This window comes from Notamacropus eugenii, chromosome 4 (genome assembly GCF_028372415.1).
Source record: "Notamacropus eugenii isolate mMacEug1 chromosome 4, mMacEug1.pri_v2, whole genome shotgun sequence".
In the NCBI taxonomy this organism is placed as follows: Eukaryota; Metazoa; Chordata; class Mammalia; order Diprotodontia; family Macropodidae; genus Notamacropus; species Notamacropus eugenii.
In genome coordinates, this window is record NC_092875.1 from 237,410,910 (window position 1) to 237,430,809 (window position 19,900).

General features: G+C 36.8%; 1 protein-coding gene across 3 annotated transcripts in view; it reads left to right on the forward strand.

Moving 5' to 3' along the window:
• Positions 1-19,900, forward strand: part of L3MBTL4 (L3MBTL histone methyl-lysine binding protein 4) — a 511,255-nt gene that overhangs the window by 231,803 nt on the left and 259,552 nt on the right. For all 3 annotated transcript variants that reach the window (XM_072604270.1, XM_072604272.1, XM_072604271.1), the window contains one exon: positions 12,359-12,473. In XM_072604270.1, coding sequence (XP_072460371.1) covers positions 12,359-12,473 — 115 coding nt within the window. The remainder of the gene's footprint in view (positions 1-12,358; positions 12,474-19,900) is intronic.

Consider the following 19,900-nt stretch of genomic DNA (forward strand, 5'->3'; position numbering starts at 1 on the left):
GCTGCTGCCCAGAAAGCTGTTAAACAGTGCACACCCTTTGACCTAGTAATACCTTTTAGAACTGTGCCCCAAAGAGTTCAAATAGGTAAAGGACCCATATATACATAAATATTTACAGAAGTTCTTTTCATGATAGAAAAGAATTGGAAAGCGAGGGAGTGCCCTTAATTGGAAAATAGCTGGATGACTTATGGCGCATGAATGTAATACTGTTGTGTTATAAGAAACGACGAAGAGGTAGTTTCAGAGAAACCTGGGGAGACTTGTATGAACTGATGCAAAATGAGGTGGAGCAAGACCAGGAGAATAAATTTGTGTAATAGCAGTACTGTGAAGATAACTTTGAAAGACTTAGAATCAGCACAGTGGATCCAAACCATGTTTCCAGAGGATTCATGAGGAAATATGCCATCTACTGCCAGATAGAGAGGTGATGTACTCAATGAACATTGAAACATGTTTTTTTGGACATACCTAATGCAGGAATTTGTTTTGCTTGACTGTACACATATTGGTAACAGGTTTTGTTTTCCTTGGCTTTCTCTTTGGGGTGGGGGAGGGGCAGAGGAGGGAGGGAGAGAGTTTGGAACTGAAAATGAAATAAAATTGAATTTAAAAATAAAGGAGAAGTAAATAGCTAATCTTAATACAAATTACAGTAGCTAGATTTAATGTGTTTCACTGAACACATACGCATACATAAAGGGATAGACCTTGACTGTTAGCTCATATTTCTGTAGGTACTGTTATGGTTTACAAAGCACTTTCTTTAGAATAAAGCTGTGGTATATAGTAAGTATTATTATTTCCCATCTTATTTACAGATAAGGCGCATAGTCACAAGTTAAGTGTTTGATTGGATGGAGTGCTTTGGACTCTCAAACCAGGGCTTTTCTCGTGGAATAATAGTCAGCGAATCTTGGCTTAAGGCTGAACTCTGGGGATTACTGTTTGTGCCAGTAACTTCACCTATAAGGACTATTGATACATGTCCTCTTAAGTCCTTTCCAGCTCTGAATCTTCCTCAAAATTAGATCTGTTTTAAGATAAATGTGCAGCGTTGTGCCTTCTTAATGAATTTTGAACACAGGAATATTTTTTTTAAAAAAAAACAATTTGTAATATGTAAATAATCATTCATTCTTAGTAACCTGAAAGTTATTCACAATTCTTTGAAATGGTTAGCGATTTAATTAATCTTCAGGAGCCGTTGCTGTGGTTCAGGTAATTATTCACTTACACAAGAAAGACAAATAGAAAGCTCCCGCAGTCACTTGGATAAATTACATGGTTCAGAGCAAGAGAACCAGTCTAAGTAAACACCGGAAACTAATACAGAAACAAAAATCTTCAGGCGGTTCAGATCCCCATTTTAAGGTCACTTTATTTGCTGCTTATGAGCAACATATATCTGTGAGCTTACATTTCAAGTTTTGATCTTTATTGCACTATAAGAGAACTATCACGATTTATATATAAACTGTTGAAATTCACATTATCACTGAACTGAAAAAAGACAGACAAGAGTTGAATGTTTTATCTTGAGATTTAAAGTGTGCTTTTGGTGTTATGTCAAAGGGAAATGGTTCAATTTATGAAAAAAATTTATCTAAAAGATAAATATTTAAAATTTAAAAAATATTAGCCGTTGTCTTATGCACACTTGTTTTGATCATTGTTAGCAGTGTATCTTCAACCACACCAACAATTGCTACTTCTTGTGCATCACAGTGCTATGTAACTGAGGAAAACATGACAACTTCTGTATCATAAAATAGTAAGTGATTTGAAAATAAATCTGGCATTGATATTGTAATGTTTTAATACCTAAGTTGTTCACAGGTTGTTATATCCAACCCCCAACTTTCTGCATTAACACCAAAGCCAGAGATGTTCATGAACCTTTTTCCTATGATTTCCTCAAAGTGAGGACAGACCAGGGATGGTAACTTCTTTACTTTTGGAACTTTTAATCTCCAGGACAATTTTAAATTGCTCAGTTGAACTGTTAGTTGTTCAGTAAGCATTATTAAGTATTAACCGTGTGCTAATAATTTTCCTAAGCGCAAAAGCACATTCCTTTCCCAATACAAAGACAAAAAAATGGCTCTTACCTTCGAAGAATATACTAATAGGAAAAACAACCTGTAAATAATAAAGTGCATATTTTTAATATCTCTATATACACACAAAGTGTAGATAAGAGTAATATGAAAAGGAGAGCCTCGAGGCTGGGAAACCAATTAGAAAGCTATTGCAGTAGTCCAACTGAGAAGTGATGTGATCCTGTTCCAAGGTGAAAGCTGTGTGATTAGAGAGAAGGGGAACTAGACAAGAGGTGTTGTGTAGGTAGAAAGCAATAAGATTTAGTAATGGTTTGGCTATATGAGGTGAATGAGAATATGAGTCAAGATTGTCAGTCTGCATGACTGGGAGGATGGGGATTGGTATGCACTGGACAGTAATTGGGATATCTGGAAGAGGGGAGGCTTTAAGGAGAAAGACAATGAATTCTGTTTTGGATGCTAAATTTGAGATTTCTAATTCAGTTCAAGATGTATTCAAGACAGTTGAGAAGACAACTGCCACTCAACACAGAGACTGTGGCTAGATTTATAGATCTAGGAATTACCTATAAATAGATAATTATTATGGGAGCTGATAAGATCACCAAGTAAGATAAGTGTAGAGAGAAAAGGATAAAGCTTTGGGGGATTAATAGGTGGGCAGCTAGGAATGCTGGGCCTGGAGTCAGGAAGACAGGAGTTCAAATCTGTCTTTAGATACTTCCTAGCGGTGTGACCCTGGGCAAGTCACTTAAACCTGTTTGCCTCAGTTTCCTCATCTGTAAAATGAGCTGGAGAAGGAAATGGCAAACTACTCCAGTATCTTTGCCAAGAAAACCCCAAATGGGGTCACATAGAGTTGAACACAGCTGAAAATAAACAGCAAGGCAAATAGATATGACTTGGAGGAAGAACCAGCAAAAGTGACTGAAAAGAACATTAGTGGGACAGCTAGTGGATAGAGCCTGTGTTCAACAGACACTTGCACTAACCCCCCATTGCTTTGGGGGAGCAGGACAGGAAGAGCACTAGTTAGAGAGGTAGGAGGAATACCAAGGGCAGTGTTACAAAATCCTTGAGGAGAGTGAGTATTCAGGAGAATGTAATTAAGTGTAAGTCAATGAGGATCAAGATTGACAAAAAGCCTTTAGATTTGGCGTTTGATATACCATTTGTACCCTTGGAGAGGGCAGCTTCAGTTGAATGATGGGCTCAGAAGCTAGGTTGTTGGGGATTTAGAGTCATTGCAGGGAGGAGAGATATAGAAGGATCACTATAAGGAATGTTCAGATCAAATGTGTATTCCCCCCCCCCCTCCCCTCCCCAGGATAAGGGATATATAGAGAAACTCATTTTCAGAGAGTCATTTCTCCGGGAAACGCCACCACCAGCCCAGTGTAGATGTAACGTAAAGATCTTCCTCACCCGTTAATGGGCCTCAGGTTAGGAGAGGCTTGTTTTATAGGAAGGTCCACAACTTTTACTAATTGCTAATGAGGCCCTGGATCGTGAGTGTCATGCCCTTTAGCTCTGAAAAGTACATGTATACTCTGAGGTGAGGTTTTGTTTTGGGGACTTACTCCTTGGAAGAAGGTTTGTGTGCCTGATCAGACTCTGGGTAGCCATTAAGGACCGCCCCCCCTCCCCCATTCCCCACTCCCACCCACTTGGAAAGCCCAGATGTTGGTGCTTCCCTCTCGGGTAACTGTGTGTGTATGTATGTCATGGTCAGACAGTTGGATCTGTCTGTCGTTCTGTGATGTACTTATTGCTTGGGGTCAGACAGTTAGAGGTGTGTCTGTTGGTTTTCATTTCTCTGCTCATATTTTTTCTGTTGGTATATGTGATTAAAAAAGGTTGTTGACCCCTCAAAAGTTGCTTTCCTTTTAGAAAAGCAAATCTAAGAACCTCTGCCAGCAGGTCATCCTGGATGTGTGTCAGGGTGCTTGCTGCTACAATAGATTAATAGATTATTCAGCTGCTGGCTGAATGTAAAAGCAAACATAAATGGAAAGATGAGAAGGTAAGAGTAGAATTGCATAGGAAAGTTTATATTTAGTGTTGTATGTTTTGATAAGAAGAAAGATATATTTAAAGGTTAAAAAAAGACTGCTCCACTATTTGCAATTTAGATCCCTGAATTGCATTATTAAGTGTGTCAATTCAAAGGATTCAGAAACGATCAAGTTGCTGAATTGCACTTAGAAATTGAGTCGAGGCATTTAAAAGATGTTCTGGAGTAAAGATAAATTTTATTTTTATAGCCAATTAAGAATTTAGTATCCAGAAATATTATATTATCCTAACCATGCCAGGAGTACATACAAATTTTAAATTACTTCTTAAAGAAAGGTGACCAATCCATGCCTTCAGATAAATTTCTGCTTAGTATGCATAGTTGTTATGATGAGAACAGTTGTTAAGTACCCAAAGATAGATGTAAAATAGTCATCCATTTTGGATATGGCCTCTGTAGATTTTGTAAAACTTAGTTACATAAATTCTAATGTGTGACTTAGCATAAACCTTTAGTGATTTAATGATGTGTTTAAGCAAGAGAGGAAACTCAGAGTTCTTGCAGTGAATTGAGAGATATCTCTCAATAATGAGACATACTTAAAGTTTCTGTCAAAGGGATAGCTGAATGAAAAGTATTTTTTTTGTCAGAGAAAGCCCATGCCCTTGACATAGCCTCAGAAACTTATTTGTACTGAAATGTGTGGCCTAAATTCTAATTCCTTATTGGGATGCTTCAGTGCCTGAAATGTGGAGATGTTCACAAGTACCATGGAAACATTTATAGTTGTAAGCCAATTCTGAGATTTTCAACTTTCCTTTCTTTTAAAATGCCATTCGTTAGAATATATTCCCTGAAGAAAGTTCATTGATTGAGCAAGAATTGTAGTGATTTACAGTGCCCAAACTTGGAGCATTTAAAGACATCATAGAAAGAAACAAACACCTAGAAAGCCTATTACAAATTTAATGTTTCTAGAATTCTAGAATAACCTAGAATTTTAATTTTATTTTTTAAAGAAAGACTCAGTTTAGATACTACATAATATTAATTGTGACTAAAACCCTATGATAGGCTGCTTAGCGTATTGGATATAGAGTCTCCCTCAGAGTCAGAGCAATCTGGGTTCAAGTCCAGCTTTTGCCATGTACTGATAGTGTGACTCTGGGCAAGCCACTGCAAAGCAATAAGTTGCAGAATAATTGGTATTCCATATAAAATTACAGATTTAGGTGCTGACCCCTCTCCCCTCCTTCTACTAAAAAAGTCCCCTACCAGAGAAATAGAAAAGTACAAAATGTATGTGTAAAACGTGGAACAGAAGTCTTGTTTCAGAGTGGTTTGTAACGTTAATGCCTCTGTTACATTTCCTTGTGCTTTAATAATATCCTGCAAAGGAAAGCATTGGGTTACTTATTTGTGGCTTGTTGTTGTAATGAGTTTCATTGATCAGTTTAGCTATTTAATAATTATACTGTACCCAAAAGTATCTAAGATGGAAGGAGGGAAAGGGAGTGGGAGTGGGGAGGGGTGGGCAGAGAGAGAGAGGAGACATTTGGTGACTGGACTGAAAATATTAGTGTAGATGTGGATTAGTGGTAAATTAATTATTTTTCAAATTTTAGGTTTTGGAATTTTGTTATCATATATCAGTCAATCAATATTTATTTATTAAGCATTAACTCATTGCCAGGCATCGTTCTATGGCTTCCCCGGGGCCACCTCCTTATGTAGAAGTTCTGAGAAGAGAGGCAAGGCCCCAAGGCAGACAGTTCTGATGGATAGTGAGTTCTGAGGCTAAAGTGATTTTGCAGGAGGATGAAGGCATTCACAAGGCATGATGGAGAAGTCCAGAGGAGTGTCACGGAGTGGGAAATTAGAGCAAATGATCAACTATCATTCACTAGATGCTGACTGTGTGTCAGGTGCTAGAGATCATAGATGAAGAGATGCAAAGAGCCTTAAAGACCATCAGGTCGGTCCCCCACCCCAGTTTTCAGATGAAGACACTGAGGTACAGAAGGGTTCAGTGACATGGCTAGGGTCACACAGTGAGTAACTATCTGAGGCAGGATTCATACTCTGGTCTTTTTGTCTCTATTTTCAGCACATTATGCTACCTACCAAGACAAAAATAAAAAAATTCCTGCTCTTGGGTTGCTTATATTTTATTGGTGCAAGCAACATGCATCTAAATGAATAGATAAAAAATACATAAAAGAAATTTTAAAACTGATCTTATTTGGGGGGAGGGAAGGGCAGAGATAGAGGCACCAGCAGCTGGAGGGATCAGGAAAAGCCTCATTTACCATATCCGAAGGTGACACTTGACTTGTGCTTTGAATGGAATAAAAGCAGATGAGAACAGGTGTATTAGTATGGGACAGGATGGGAGGATAAAACTCTCAGGGAGTTAAGACATTAAAAGAAATGGAATGAAGCATTTATTAGGAGGAGTATGAAGGTGATAGGACAGTCACTGTCCTGTGGGAGGTTGTTGCTAGATGCTTCGGGTAAGCATCAAAAAAGATTAAACTTTTATATGACAGAAGAGGCAAGAATGACATGGGATCAGAAAACCCAGGACAGTTTCAGTCTCTATTAATGTATGGAATACCCACTCTTGAAATCACAGATCCATCACAATAGAACGCATGGAGAGTATGTTTCCTATACTCCGGAAGTTGGAAGGAGTCTTCCTCCAGCTTCATACATGAGCATTGCTTTCTTCCACAACACTTTTCTGTTTCCTGTTTTCTATCCATAGTCTGTCTGTCAGCTATTTCTGGCGTTTTCTATCTGTTTGCCTGTTCTACACTCTCCCCTAAGGGATTAATGTTGATCAATAAAATATGAGTGATAATTCATAAAAATTTTATACAAATATTCCTCTTCTGATCCTACCAGTATGCCACTGACTGATCATCCATGTTTTTAGATTACTGATTCATAGGAAAAAAGTGATTTGAATCTGAACCAGATAAATAATTTGCATCTGGCAGGTGTCATAACGACCACATTAAGTTAAGACTACATTAAACTAAATTAAATTAAATTATTTTTAGAAACAAATTTAAGTCTGTCTAATTTAAGTTAATTAAATTGAGAGCAGTTTAAATGCTTTATAGCCCTTTTTAAAAAAATTAAACAACTTTATTTTTTATTGCTCCCAGCAACATACATGAACTACTAATGGTAATTATTACTTTTATTTCTGGTACTTAAGTGGTACTTTATATTTTCAAATGATTTTTTAAAATATAATATACAGTCTATATAATACCTGAGAGCATCTTAATATATCAAAAGTGATAAAACTGATCCAATGAAAGGTCAAATGATCTGGCCAATATGTAACAGATCCATGACAAGAGAAGACTAAAGGTATAAATTATACAGAATGACGGAATGTTCAAGCTGAGATTTAGTAATCATGTTCATTAAATCCTCTGTTTTAGAGTTGAGGGAATTGAGGCCCAGAGAAGGAAAGAAAATTGCTCAAGGTCACACAGCAAAGGATTAGTAGAGTTTTGATATGAGTTCAGGCCTTCTGAGGTCCAAGGTTTATTTATTTCCAATTAAACCCTACTTGAAGAAACATAGAAATATAACTGACAAAAGAGATAGGAAGTAATGATCTCCAACAAGGCAATTGAGGTCTTTCCACTGCATCACAATGAATTGATCTTGTATCTGTTTTTTTTTTTCATTTAAATTTTTCCTATTTACAGTTGACTGCTTTTGTGCCGTAGCTGCTTAAATCACGGTTCTTTGTCTCAGAACTTAGTTCAAAGATTTAGTTGACCCATAATGAACTAAGTTTAAAAAGCCAACTTTCCTGCTAATTACTCTACTATTCTCCCCCGACACACACTTAAAAGTATTTTTTTCCAATTACATGTAAAGATATCTTTTAACATTCACTTTTATAAGACTTTGAGTTCCAATTTTTTTCTATCCCTCACTCCCCTCCTCAAGATGGCATGCAATCCAAATGTAAGCTATACATGTACAATCTTATTAAACATATTTCCACATGAGTCATATTATGAAAATAGAATCTGAATAAAAGGGAAAAACCATGAGAAAGAAAAAAAGAGAGAAAATAGTATGCTTCAATCTGCATTCAGACTCCATACTTCTTTCTCTGGATGTGGATAGCATTTTCCATCATGAGTATTTTGGAGTTGTCTTAGATCCTTTCATTGCTGAGAGAAGTGCTAAGTCTGTCAAAGTTGGTCATTGTACAGAGTTGCTGTTGCTGTGTATAACATTCTCCTGGTTCTGCTCACTTCACTCAGCCTCTGTTCACGTAAGTCTTTTCAGATTTTTCTGAAGTCCACCTGTTCATCATTTCTTATAGCACAATACTGCTGTACTATTTTTGCCTCAGGGAATTTTGCTATCCCTAGGGGATGGGTGGTCACCAGGGAGTCCGGTCTAGTATCTTTACACCACCAAGCTATCCTTTAAGGATGTCTGGTTTGCTGTCCAAAAGTCTGGCCCACTAGCTTGCATCTGGATCAAACAATGAGCACTTCTTAGTCACAGGAGGTAAGGAGAGGGTCCTTGTTTGCCCTTCATTACCAAACTTCCAACCAATCATTTTGTTGCCCTCACCTCAGCTCAATAACCAGTGATGTTGTCCTCAGTCCCATGATGTCATCTACCCTGTTTTGTTTTTTGTTCTATATTCCCCAAAACCTGTAAAAGGGGAACTGTCCTTTTCAGGGTCTTTGGCATAAATGGAGGCAAGCTATGGATCTTTTATTATCAGGTGTCATGACCCTGTTAAGAAATGATATCCTGCTCAGAGAAACTTGCCTTAGTTTACCTTTTTTCAGATTTCAATCCTGACAACAGTAGGAACAGAATGATACATACATTTTCATATATGACCAACATGTTAATTTGTTTTGCTTGACTATATTTGTTTTTTGGAGACCTTTCTTTTTAGGGGGAGAAGAAGAGGGAAGTAGTAATGAGTGATAGTGATACCTCCCCATAAATGAAAAAAAGAATGTCAGCAAAATTCGTGAAATATATAGAGAAGGGAGCAGAAGGAAGTTTAAAAGGAGACACAGATGACGAGAGACATATTGGTACTACTATTTAAATGTAATATGTGCTTTATGCTATATATATAATAGATATACATAGTGCCATCAGCAATACTCTTTCTGTTCTTTGCATATGAAAGCATTCACATTTGTTGATGTTTGTCAAATTCATAATAAAAAAAGAAAATTTAAAAAATATGCCAATTGCCTTCCCAATTTGTCCTCCTTAAATATTCTAGTGCAGGAATTCTTAACTTTCCTTGTGTCACAGTCTCCTTTGGTATTCTCATTAAGCCTATTGACCGCTTCCTAGATGAATATTTTTAAATAATTGAAGGAATTACTAAATTTCAGTTAGAAGTTAATGAAATAAAGATGTATTTTATTTTCCTCCATGTAAGTGCTTGATCCCCACGATCACAATTCTAGGTTAAGACCCCTGGCTCTTATGGAATTGTATTTGCCAGCAGTATCCAATGAATTTAGCTCTTACATTGACTCCCAAGTGCTGTCATAATTTCAGAGGAATTTTCTAAAATGCTATGTGAAATATCACCTGCTTGTCTTCTATTTCTGAGGCCCACAGCCCCTCTTTTCCTTATCATATTATGCAGACAGTAGAGTTTTTAGATATTTATGGACAGAAACTCAGAATTAAAGGAAAGCTCACAAATCCTGTAATCCAAATGAGGTCTGAGAAAGAATCCTCTCTATTGACATCTTTAGTAAGTGGCTATCCAATCTTTGTTTTAAGGTCTTCCCCTAATGGTTGGATGGCTTGACTATGAAAGTGTAGTTATTAATAGCTCAATATTGGCATAGCTGAGATATCCCCTATAATGGATCAGAGATTTGTACTTGGTCATATGTTGTTTAACATTTTTATTGATGACTTACTAGATGGCCAGCTCACCAGATTTAAAGATGGCACCAACTGGGAGGGATAACTCATAAAGTAGACGACAGAGTGATGATCTATAGGGTTCTTGGCATTATAAAGCACTGAGAGAAATGTAAGAAGTTTAATTCAGTAGGGATAAATGTAAAATTTTACACTTGGGTATGAAAAGATCAACCTCACAATATAAGACATGGTTAGACAGAAATTTTTCTGACAAAGATCTATGGGTTTCCATGAACAACAAAACCAATGTGATTCATCAGCGTGATACACACGCAGAAAAAGCTAATCAGTCTTTGCCTGCATTAAGACAGGAGTATCTTCCAGGAATAGAGAAGTCATAGCCACCCTTTACTCTTATCTGAATTATTGTGCTCAGTTCTGGGCAACATACTTTATGATAAGTTGGGAATTATTAAGAGGAGAATAAGAGGATGATGAAAAGCCTTCAGTCCATGGCATAGAAAGATGTGCTGAAGGCACTTGAGATGTTTAGACTGAAGAAAAGAATACTTACGCGAGGCATGATGTCTGTCTTCTGGTAGCTGAAGGTCTATCATGTAAGAACGGAATTAAATTTATTCTGTTTGGCCCCAGAGGGCAAATCTAGCAGCAACAGGTGGAGACTGCAAGAAGTTGATATCAGGAAAACCTTCCAAACAATTGAAGCTGAGAAAAAAAAATTGAATGGGTGACATGAAGAAGTGATGAGTTCCTCTTGCTCTGAAGATCTGAAGTCAGAGACTGGGGAGACACTTATTTCCCCCAAAGTCAAGATCTTCCCTCAGGTGTGGGGCCTGGAATCAGACAGAACACTCCAGATGTGTTTTTATCACAATAGATTACACCCCCCCCCCCCCACACACACACTCAGTACCAACCAATTTTATTATTGCTCACACATCAAGAAGTAGTTCTTGGAAGGCATTCTGTCTCTACGTAAGAACTTACTGCCACCGAACTACTGAAATAAAATTCTATAGTGGGATATGCAGCTAATAAAGTATAAATGAACTACTTGAGGACTAAATATGTTCATTCATGTATTTATTCTTTTGTATTCAAATATTTATTAAATATTTGCTATATGAGAGGCATAGTGCTAGCCAATAGACTAGCTAGAAAAACAATGAATACCTAGTTCTGTATGCTAAAGCTTACACACTCCACTAAGTAATGACACATGCATAGATAGATAAGCTGCAAAGACGTGATACATTATACTATATTGACAAAAACAAAATCTGCACACAAGATGGGCATTGATTTGATTAGCTCAGTTTCATTGATAAAATGGACATTACTATCAAATACTATCAGATTTAGCTAATGCTATCAAAAATCCATTCTGATTACCATACCTAATTTGTTATACTTGACAAATCATTGAGGTTTATTGTTTTTTCAATAATCATCTTTGTATTTTTACCTATTAAATACTTGGCTATTTGAAATATGAAAGAAGTTAACAAACCTAAGGCTCAAATGTATTCAAGGCACTCGAGGAAAAACAGATTACAGTAAAATATCGTTTTCTGTTTTTGATATTTTAATTTTGTAAATTCTACCTATGCTGTCATTTGAATTTTTTTGTCTACTGCCTCACATTATTGACTTGTCCTGAGAGCTTTCATAAGAAACATTGCCTAGCCATTCCTCCCATATTTTATACTATGTTTTTTAATTTGGGCAAATGTAAGACTTTAATTTATCCCCTACTTTTTTTTTTTTTACCTGTAGTGGCAACAGTGCCATATGTCAACCTGATATGAACAATTAGGAGGCATACTTTCTTTTGGATGTGTGTATTTAGGATGTGATGAAAAGTGTCCTAGGGTTTGCCAAACCTGAGAACCCATGCCCATTTCTGAAGGTCAACATTATGGGAAAAGATGAGACCAGAATGATAATGAAAAACATCCATGGGAATAATGAAGCTCTGGACAAGAATCAAACAGTGTTTTGGTTTGTTTTATCACTGTTTTTGGTTATGTGAGAAAGAATGCTATGAGAAGTCAATAGCTGGTTCAATAGAGAGTGTGATAATAGCATTTGATTTTTTGTGAGAATTCCCACCCATGTCTGAATCTACTCACAGTCATGGAAAAAAACAATGGCTAAGTGAAAAGTTTTGCTATTTATTTGAGGAATATATGTGTCCTGAACTATATTTTTATGCCATGTGATCACAGATAATATTATTTTGATATTTTTATACTCTTGACATGTTGATCTCTGTTTAATACATTTATGCACGTGTATTTCGATGTATGACTATCAAAATGCTGATTATTCAAACTATGCTTTTTAACAGGTCCACTTTGATGGCTGGAGCCACAAATATGACTATTGGATGGATGTTGACAGCCCCGACATTCACCCAATAGGATGGTGCAGTATGACAGGTCACCCATTAGAAGTGCCGTATCGTAAGTAGTCTTTTTCATTGAGTTGTTTTTTCCTTGAACCTTGTAACCAGTGTCTCATTTTTTATGTGAATGATTCCTTTGATTTGATTGGACTCTCATAACTTGTAACTTGTTTTATATATTTTTTTGCTCATTGCTCCCATTCTTCTCTATATACATTTGATAGGAGAAATGTTGGCTTTTGATCTACTAGATTGTCTTCTGTTAAATCTAAACCACATTGACTTTCTTAGGCTTTACAACTATTGAAGCAGATATATCTTTCAAAGAATCCCCTGCTCTTAAAAGGTGTCTCTTATATCAAACATATTTCATTAGCATACTTACCAAATATAAGTGATAAAGGCAGGTATGGATGAAAATATATGACTGGGTAGCTTTATACTCATTTCAATACATAAATATGTAGCAAGGAAAAATAGCAGAGAGTAAAGTTTAGCAGAGAGCAAAATTTTACTATAGGACGTCAGAGTCTTTTAAGAAAGAATGGACTAGTGATAGAAACTAAGATATGTACAATAGAGACTGTACTTTTAACTAAAATGCTGAAAAACTGGACTTTCTGGTTTCAGTTCCCTTTGTAAATGTCTTAGTATCTTTTAAAAGATGGGAAAAGACCTAGGGCAGTACAAGAGTCTGAATACCTGGGTTGGAGGCTAAACTTTAACTTTAACTGAGGGATTAACTGAGTGATCTTAGACTAAGCTCAAACTTTCTGCCTCAGTTTCCTAATCATTGAAATATTGTCTAGGAGGGTAGTTATTGTAAAGTACTTTGTGAGCCTTAAAATACTCCACATTAATGGGAATTACTACTGTTACTGCAAAATGGAAGAGTGAAGCTCTTATTTTCTACATCATGAGATTGTTACGTGGACACAATTTTTCACTTGTGTAAAATGCTTTGTAAATCGTAAATGTCATCTCTTGCTATTTTTCATCACATTCCACTGCACACGTGATAGCAATGCATGCCATGATGTTATTTAGGGATACCTTGGGCATGTGGGGCACATACAGAGAGCCTGGTAGATTTATCAAGTTGGAGAGAATTTCTGTAACCCTAGAAGTGAGGATCTCTGCCCACAGAGGGAGAAAGGAGGAAAACAAGCATTTATTAAGTGCTTACTATTTGCTAGGCACTGGGCTATGTTGTTGGAATACAAATACAGGTCAGAAAAAGAACAGGTCCTGCCTTCAAGGAGCTTAGATTTTAATATAACGCAGCTGAAAAGTAGGGGAAATTAAGGCAGGCTGGCTCAAGCCTTCCACAAGATAGAGACTCCAGGAGGAATTCACCACTGGGAGGAGGGGAGCTGATTTTGTCAAGGGATATTCCATAATGAGCAGACCTCAACAGTGGTTGTTGACATGAGACAAACCCACAGCAGTGTTTTGTTCCTCTTGACCCCACCTGAGTGAGTCCTGGGTCTGGATCTAACTCACACTTAGATGGAGATTTTTTCTATTTCCAGTTGAAGTTTTTGGTTATTTTGCTTTTTTTTTTTTTTTTTTTGACCAGGTAGTTGGGGGGTGAGAGAGCAGGGAAGGAGGCTTTAACTTACAGACTGCTGTGCAAGGGGAGAGGTATGAGTGTTTCTGAGAAGTTCAGAGGCTGTAGTCAGAGAGTTAGGGTTTTGTTGGGTAACTGAAAGCAGGAGTTGCTGCCTGGATCACAAAACAGGGATCATAGAATCTCAAGAGTTTGAACAGACCTAGTATTTTTCCTTAAATCTAACTGCCAGTCCTCTATTAAGAATGCCTCTTCAGCAAAGGTTCTTAACCTGGGATCTGCAAACAAATTTCAGTATAATTGGTTTCTTTTGTAATATTATACATCTTAAAATGTTTCTATGAGAAGGGATCCATAGCTTCAGATGGGTGCCAGAGGGACTCAAGACACAAAAAACCCTTCTCTACAATAGCCTCAACAAATCATCATTGCCCCTCTGTGTGATATAGCTAGTTATGGTGAACCCAGCGACTCCCAAGGGAGCCTTTTGGATATCTCTAATTCAGACTAAAATTTTCTTTACAGCTAGCCAAAATTTTCCACTGCAACTTCTTTCCGTTAGAATACATTTCATTCCTCTTGTAAGGGCAGGTAGGTGGCATAGTGATAAAGTGCAGGGCCTGGAGTCAGGAAGACTCATCTTCTTGAGTTCAAATCTGGTCTCAGACAGTTAACAGCTGTGTGACCCTGGATAAGTCACTTGCCCTGTTTCTTCATCTGTAAAATGAATTGGAGAAGAAAATGGCCAATCACTGCACTATCTTTGCCAAGAAAATCCCAAGTGGGGTACTTGTGTACCTTTTTTCAGATTCTTGAAGATGTTTATCATCTCTTCCTTTAAATATTTTCTCAAAGTTAAACACTCTCATTTATTTCAACTGATGCTGACTGATATGGTGTGGTATTATTGCCTTTCACCATCGTAGTTGCCCTCCTCTGGACTCAGATCTCCAGCTTAATGCCATTTCTAACATGTGGCCCCGAAATCTGAACACAGGACTTTTAATGTGGTCTGACCAGAAAAGGATACATTGGAATCATTGACTCTCTTATCTAGGTCACCATGCCCCTCATTAGGTAGCCTCAGATGACATTGCTTTTTCCAACTACAATGTCCTTCTGTCAACTCATATAAATCTTGTGGTCCACTAAAACCTCTAGATCTTTTTTCAGATGCACTGCTCTCTGCCCATCATTGTCCTGTTTGGGACACTGATTATGTTTAGCTGGAGTAAGTTCTGCATTCAACTGTATTCAATTTCATCTTAGTAAATTTAGCCCCAGTGTTCTAGCTTATGCTGCTCTTTTTTACAGCTTGACATCAGATGTATTTATTATTCCTCCCAGATGTGCATCTTGTACAAATTTGCGGAATGTGGTAGTTGTGCCTTCATCCAAGCCACTGACAAAAATGCTATATGAGGACTCGGTTTCTGGATCAAACAGAATTTATTAAGGGAGTCAAGAAACATGGTTCAGCGGTCAGGCTACAAAATTTGTTACCTAGTTTACATTGAAGACCTTATTTGTGTGAACAGTGTGTGTAATTTGGTGTATTGCGTTTCCTTTGGCTTACTTTGGGTTTTGGACTGTCCCATTAAGGCCATGAAGCTTCCTCCACATTCATTGCGGTTGGATTGCTGTCACAGACACTGTTGCTCACATTATTCTCAGGGGCACCAGGAAGGGAGAATCCCCTGATTCTGAACCTGATGCTTTTAGTAGGAGTTTTGCCATTTGGTGGTGAAATGGTGTCATGATAGTTACATTTCTGTGATGTTTCTCTTCCTCATAATGTTCAGGTGGCCCTAAGGGTTTCAGGAGTTGAAACTTTCCGGAATGAGTGCTAGAATTCTCTAAAAAGAATATCTGTTATCTCTCTCATCATTTTGATTTTCAGGTATGTTGGGGATATTTTAGGTTCTTGTGATCCAGCTGCCCAGAGATAGTATGCACAGACTTCTCAGAGTCATGGTGCTTGGCCTCATACGATACCTGTAACTCCTGGCAGGTTTTATCCGCATATGGTCTAATTGCTTTCTGCTGTTGCTGTTTAGGACCACAATGTATTCAGTGTGGTGCCAGCTGGGTAGCCTAGATTGTCATAACTGAGGCATCTGTGTCTACCGTAGGTAGTCACTATTGACATCATTGCAACTCACATTTTTATGGTACTTTAAGAAGTTTATTATTTTTGGTTATTACTTATATTTCCCTGTGTATCTTTCCCTTTACTCCCTACTAGAGAATCATCTCTTTGACAAATAATAAAAAAGGCAGAGAAAAATAATTAAGCAAAACTAGCTATATATTGAAAAAGTTTAATATTATATGCCAAGTCCCACAACTACAGACCCCCACCTTAAAAAAAAGTGGGGTGAGATGTATTTATCCCCTTCCTTTCTCCTTATCCCTTGCCTTATCTCCTTCCCTTCTCTCCTTCCCCTATCTCCTCCCCTTTTTCCTTGCCCTATCCCTGTTTTTATCTCCTTCCCCCTTTTCTCCTTCCTTTTCCCCTTCTTTTCCTAGGGGTAGGGCATAGGAAGGAGAGAAAATAAATGCTTATTAATTAAAAACTTTATTTTCTGAAGAAAATAATTAAAGCCTTTGTTATTTCAGATGGTCTTATATAGTTCTGATTGACTGTGGTATCTCAGGTCTGGCTTTTAGCAGCATAGTATCATAGAAAGAATGTTGTCTTTGGAGTCAGAAAGCCTAGGTTCAAGTGCTGCTTCTGATACTCACTACCTAAGTGGTGTGAGCAAGTCACTTTACCTCCTGGGGCCTCTCCTTATTTGTAAAATTCAGAGGGGTTGGACTAGGTGGTCCCTGAGGTCCCTTCCCATTCTGCATCTGTAATCCTGTGTTCTTTACTTAGCATATTCATCCAATTGGGTTGCCCCCACCTTGGGGAGTATTGCTTTTGACTTGTTGGGAGTTTGGTTTTACATGCACGTGCAATGCAAACAGTCTACCAAAGTCCTCCTCCCTTACTCTCCCATGGTATGAAGCTGACATGATGTTTTTGAAATTTACCTGGTGAGCTCAAATTCTGACAGGGCTGAAAATGTCAGAACCACCACCCTGAGTTCAGAGAGGCGCATCACCCAACAGATGTAGGCCGACTAGGTGGAAATTTCTCAAGGCCATGCCACAACTCTCTCCAATAGCATAGAAGGGTTATGATTTCCAGCCCTGGAGGGAGATCACCACCTGAGAGAAATCACACATTCTTGATGCATTGTAGTACGATGCAAGCAATTCTGAAATGGTGAGGAACGATATACCATGTTTCAGATGGACACATAATAGAAATGGCATTTCACTCATGAGATGTTTTACATATATAACAGATTCTTATGTGAGAGGGTCTGAACAAATGATTTCTTAAGTTTTATTTTGATTCTTGCATACTATCATTCTTTGAATCTGTGTGAATCTAACCCTAGGTTTTCAGTCATGTTCCTCCCCCCAACCCCTATATGAATATTACTTTTAACACGGATATGTGACGCAGCATTTGCTTTCAGCGATACCTTTGTTCTACAGCAAATAATTATTAGGACTTCATTTGTTCTGCCGATTTTAGCCTTGTGACTGTACAGAGAGAAGAGCTGCGGATGAAAGATGATGTTTGACAGTGTGGGGAGATCTTGAAATAAAGGAGTAATCAGAATTAAAAGTCTTTGTCGGGAAGGATGCTCAGAAGAGCTAAGTTTTCAGTGGTGTCTAGAGTATGGGCATAAATTAAGGGAACGTTTCGGATGACTGAAGTGGAATACAGTCTCAGAGTGTCTGCTGCGTCTTAGGGTAGGAAGTCTTTTCAAGGTGGGCTGTACATACCATCGGAGATAAGAAAGATGATCCTTATGTTTCTCTTTATTTTTATCAGTCCATCAGTAAACATTTACTAAGTATGTCTTATGTGCCAGGTACTGTGCTAAGTGCTGGCGATACAAAAAAAGGTGAAAGACAGTCCCTTCCCTCAAGGAGCTTGTAATGGGGGAGACAGACACCATGCAGACAAATTATATACCAAGCAAGTATGTACAGGATGAATAGTTTTATAAAAAGAATGAAAGTTTTACTCATGATATAGATAAACATTAGTGCCCTCATGCAGCCCACAGTTCAGATGTTACACCTGTTATGTGTGGTACAGAAGATACTCTGATACAACTTCACAACATGGAGAAGTTGATGGTGGTGCCCCCGTGTGTTTATTTGCCTTTAGAATATTGTAGCATATGTTTGCTTACTTAAGTGGATTTACACGTGACATTCTTTACTTGTAAGTGAACTTGCGCTCATGAAATGGCTTAAAAAGCTTCCTTCAGAGAAACTGAAAGTAACAGTAATGATAAAGCACGAGTGGGCAACCAGAACATGGCAAACTGATATATGCCTAGCACTCCTAGAACGAGCCAAGGATGAGCTAATCAGATCTAACAAAAAGCCAGCCAGGAAAATTTCAAATTATCAAGAAAATAATTTGTAACATGCATTTATATTTTTAATGTTAAACTTCTACCTAAATGCATCTTTTACCTTGAGATATTTGTTAATGAAAGTATAAGGCTATCATGATTAGAAAGAAATTTAAAAAATAAGTTTTAGTTTCCCAGAAATGTTAAAGATGTTGCTTCTAAAAACTTATATTCACCTATTTAAAAAGGACTTGGAGAGATTATTTTTTAATGTATTTAAAATTTTTCCAAATAAAATGTTTTGGTGAATTTGTTAAATATATAAAAATATATTTGTTCCAGTGCTTTTAAAATTTTTTAAATTTATTTTGTTTTTAATTTATTGAATAAAACAAGCATTCCCATAATGTAGTATAATTTAAAAAAAGATGATTATACATAAAACTGCAAATCTGTTATGTACAACTTGCTATACCTTTTAAATATATTCAATATACCCAACTATTTTTAAATAGGGACAGTGTTATCAGGGATGATGGAAGCTTACTAACTGAATTTCAGTAAAAACCTTTCCATAATGGTGAATTTGGTGAATAGAATTAAAATGTTATTTAGCAAGCACATCCACCAGTGTACTTCTTCCATTTGAATCTGTGTATAATAATGATGATGATAGAATTCACATAGCATTTTAAGGCTTGCAGAGTGCTTTACAAGTTACCTCATTTTATGCACACAAGAACCCTGTCCGTAGGTGCTATTATCATCATCTTTTTGCAGATTAGGAAACAAAGGCAAAGACAGACAAAATGTTTAAGGTTACACAGTAAGTTAAGTGTCTCAAAAAGGATTTGGACTCAGTCTTTGTGTTGTATTCACAGTGCTACTTAACTTCCTTTGTTATGTTTTTATTTTTTTCAACTTCAACAGCCATTGTAACCAAGTAAAGCATACACACAAAAAAGATATTAAAGAGAATGAGATAAAGATGAAAGAATATTTTAAAATTATTTTATTCAGTGTTTGATACAAAATAAACAACTTTCAAACCCAGCTTAGAATCATTATGTCAAACCAATATTTTAAAAAATCATGTAAAATATTCAATCACATTCATTTCATTAAAATGTTGATATTAATATATTTTAGTGAGAGCAAAAAATGTATCCTATATCATTTAATAAATAAATTATTTAGAAATCATTCTTTCATCTTCATCTTGACCTTTTAAATGTCTTCTTTTTGTTTATGTTTTACAATGTATTTAATGTATTTTTGCTGTGGTACATATATAATTTATATATATATATATATTTGTGTATTTGAGTGTGTGTGCATAAAAATATACACATATGTATTGTAATGTGACTATTATTAACTTACATTTTTATAACTGATAGGAATATATGATTGAAACAGTTTGGAGAGCACTGGCTTATGGATGTCTGTAGCTTTAGATTGTCAGAAACTATTTGCAAGTGATTTAGA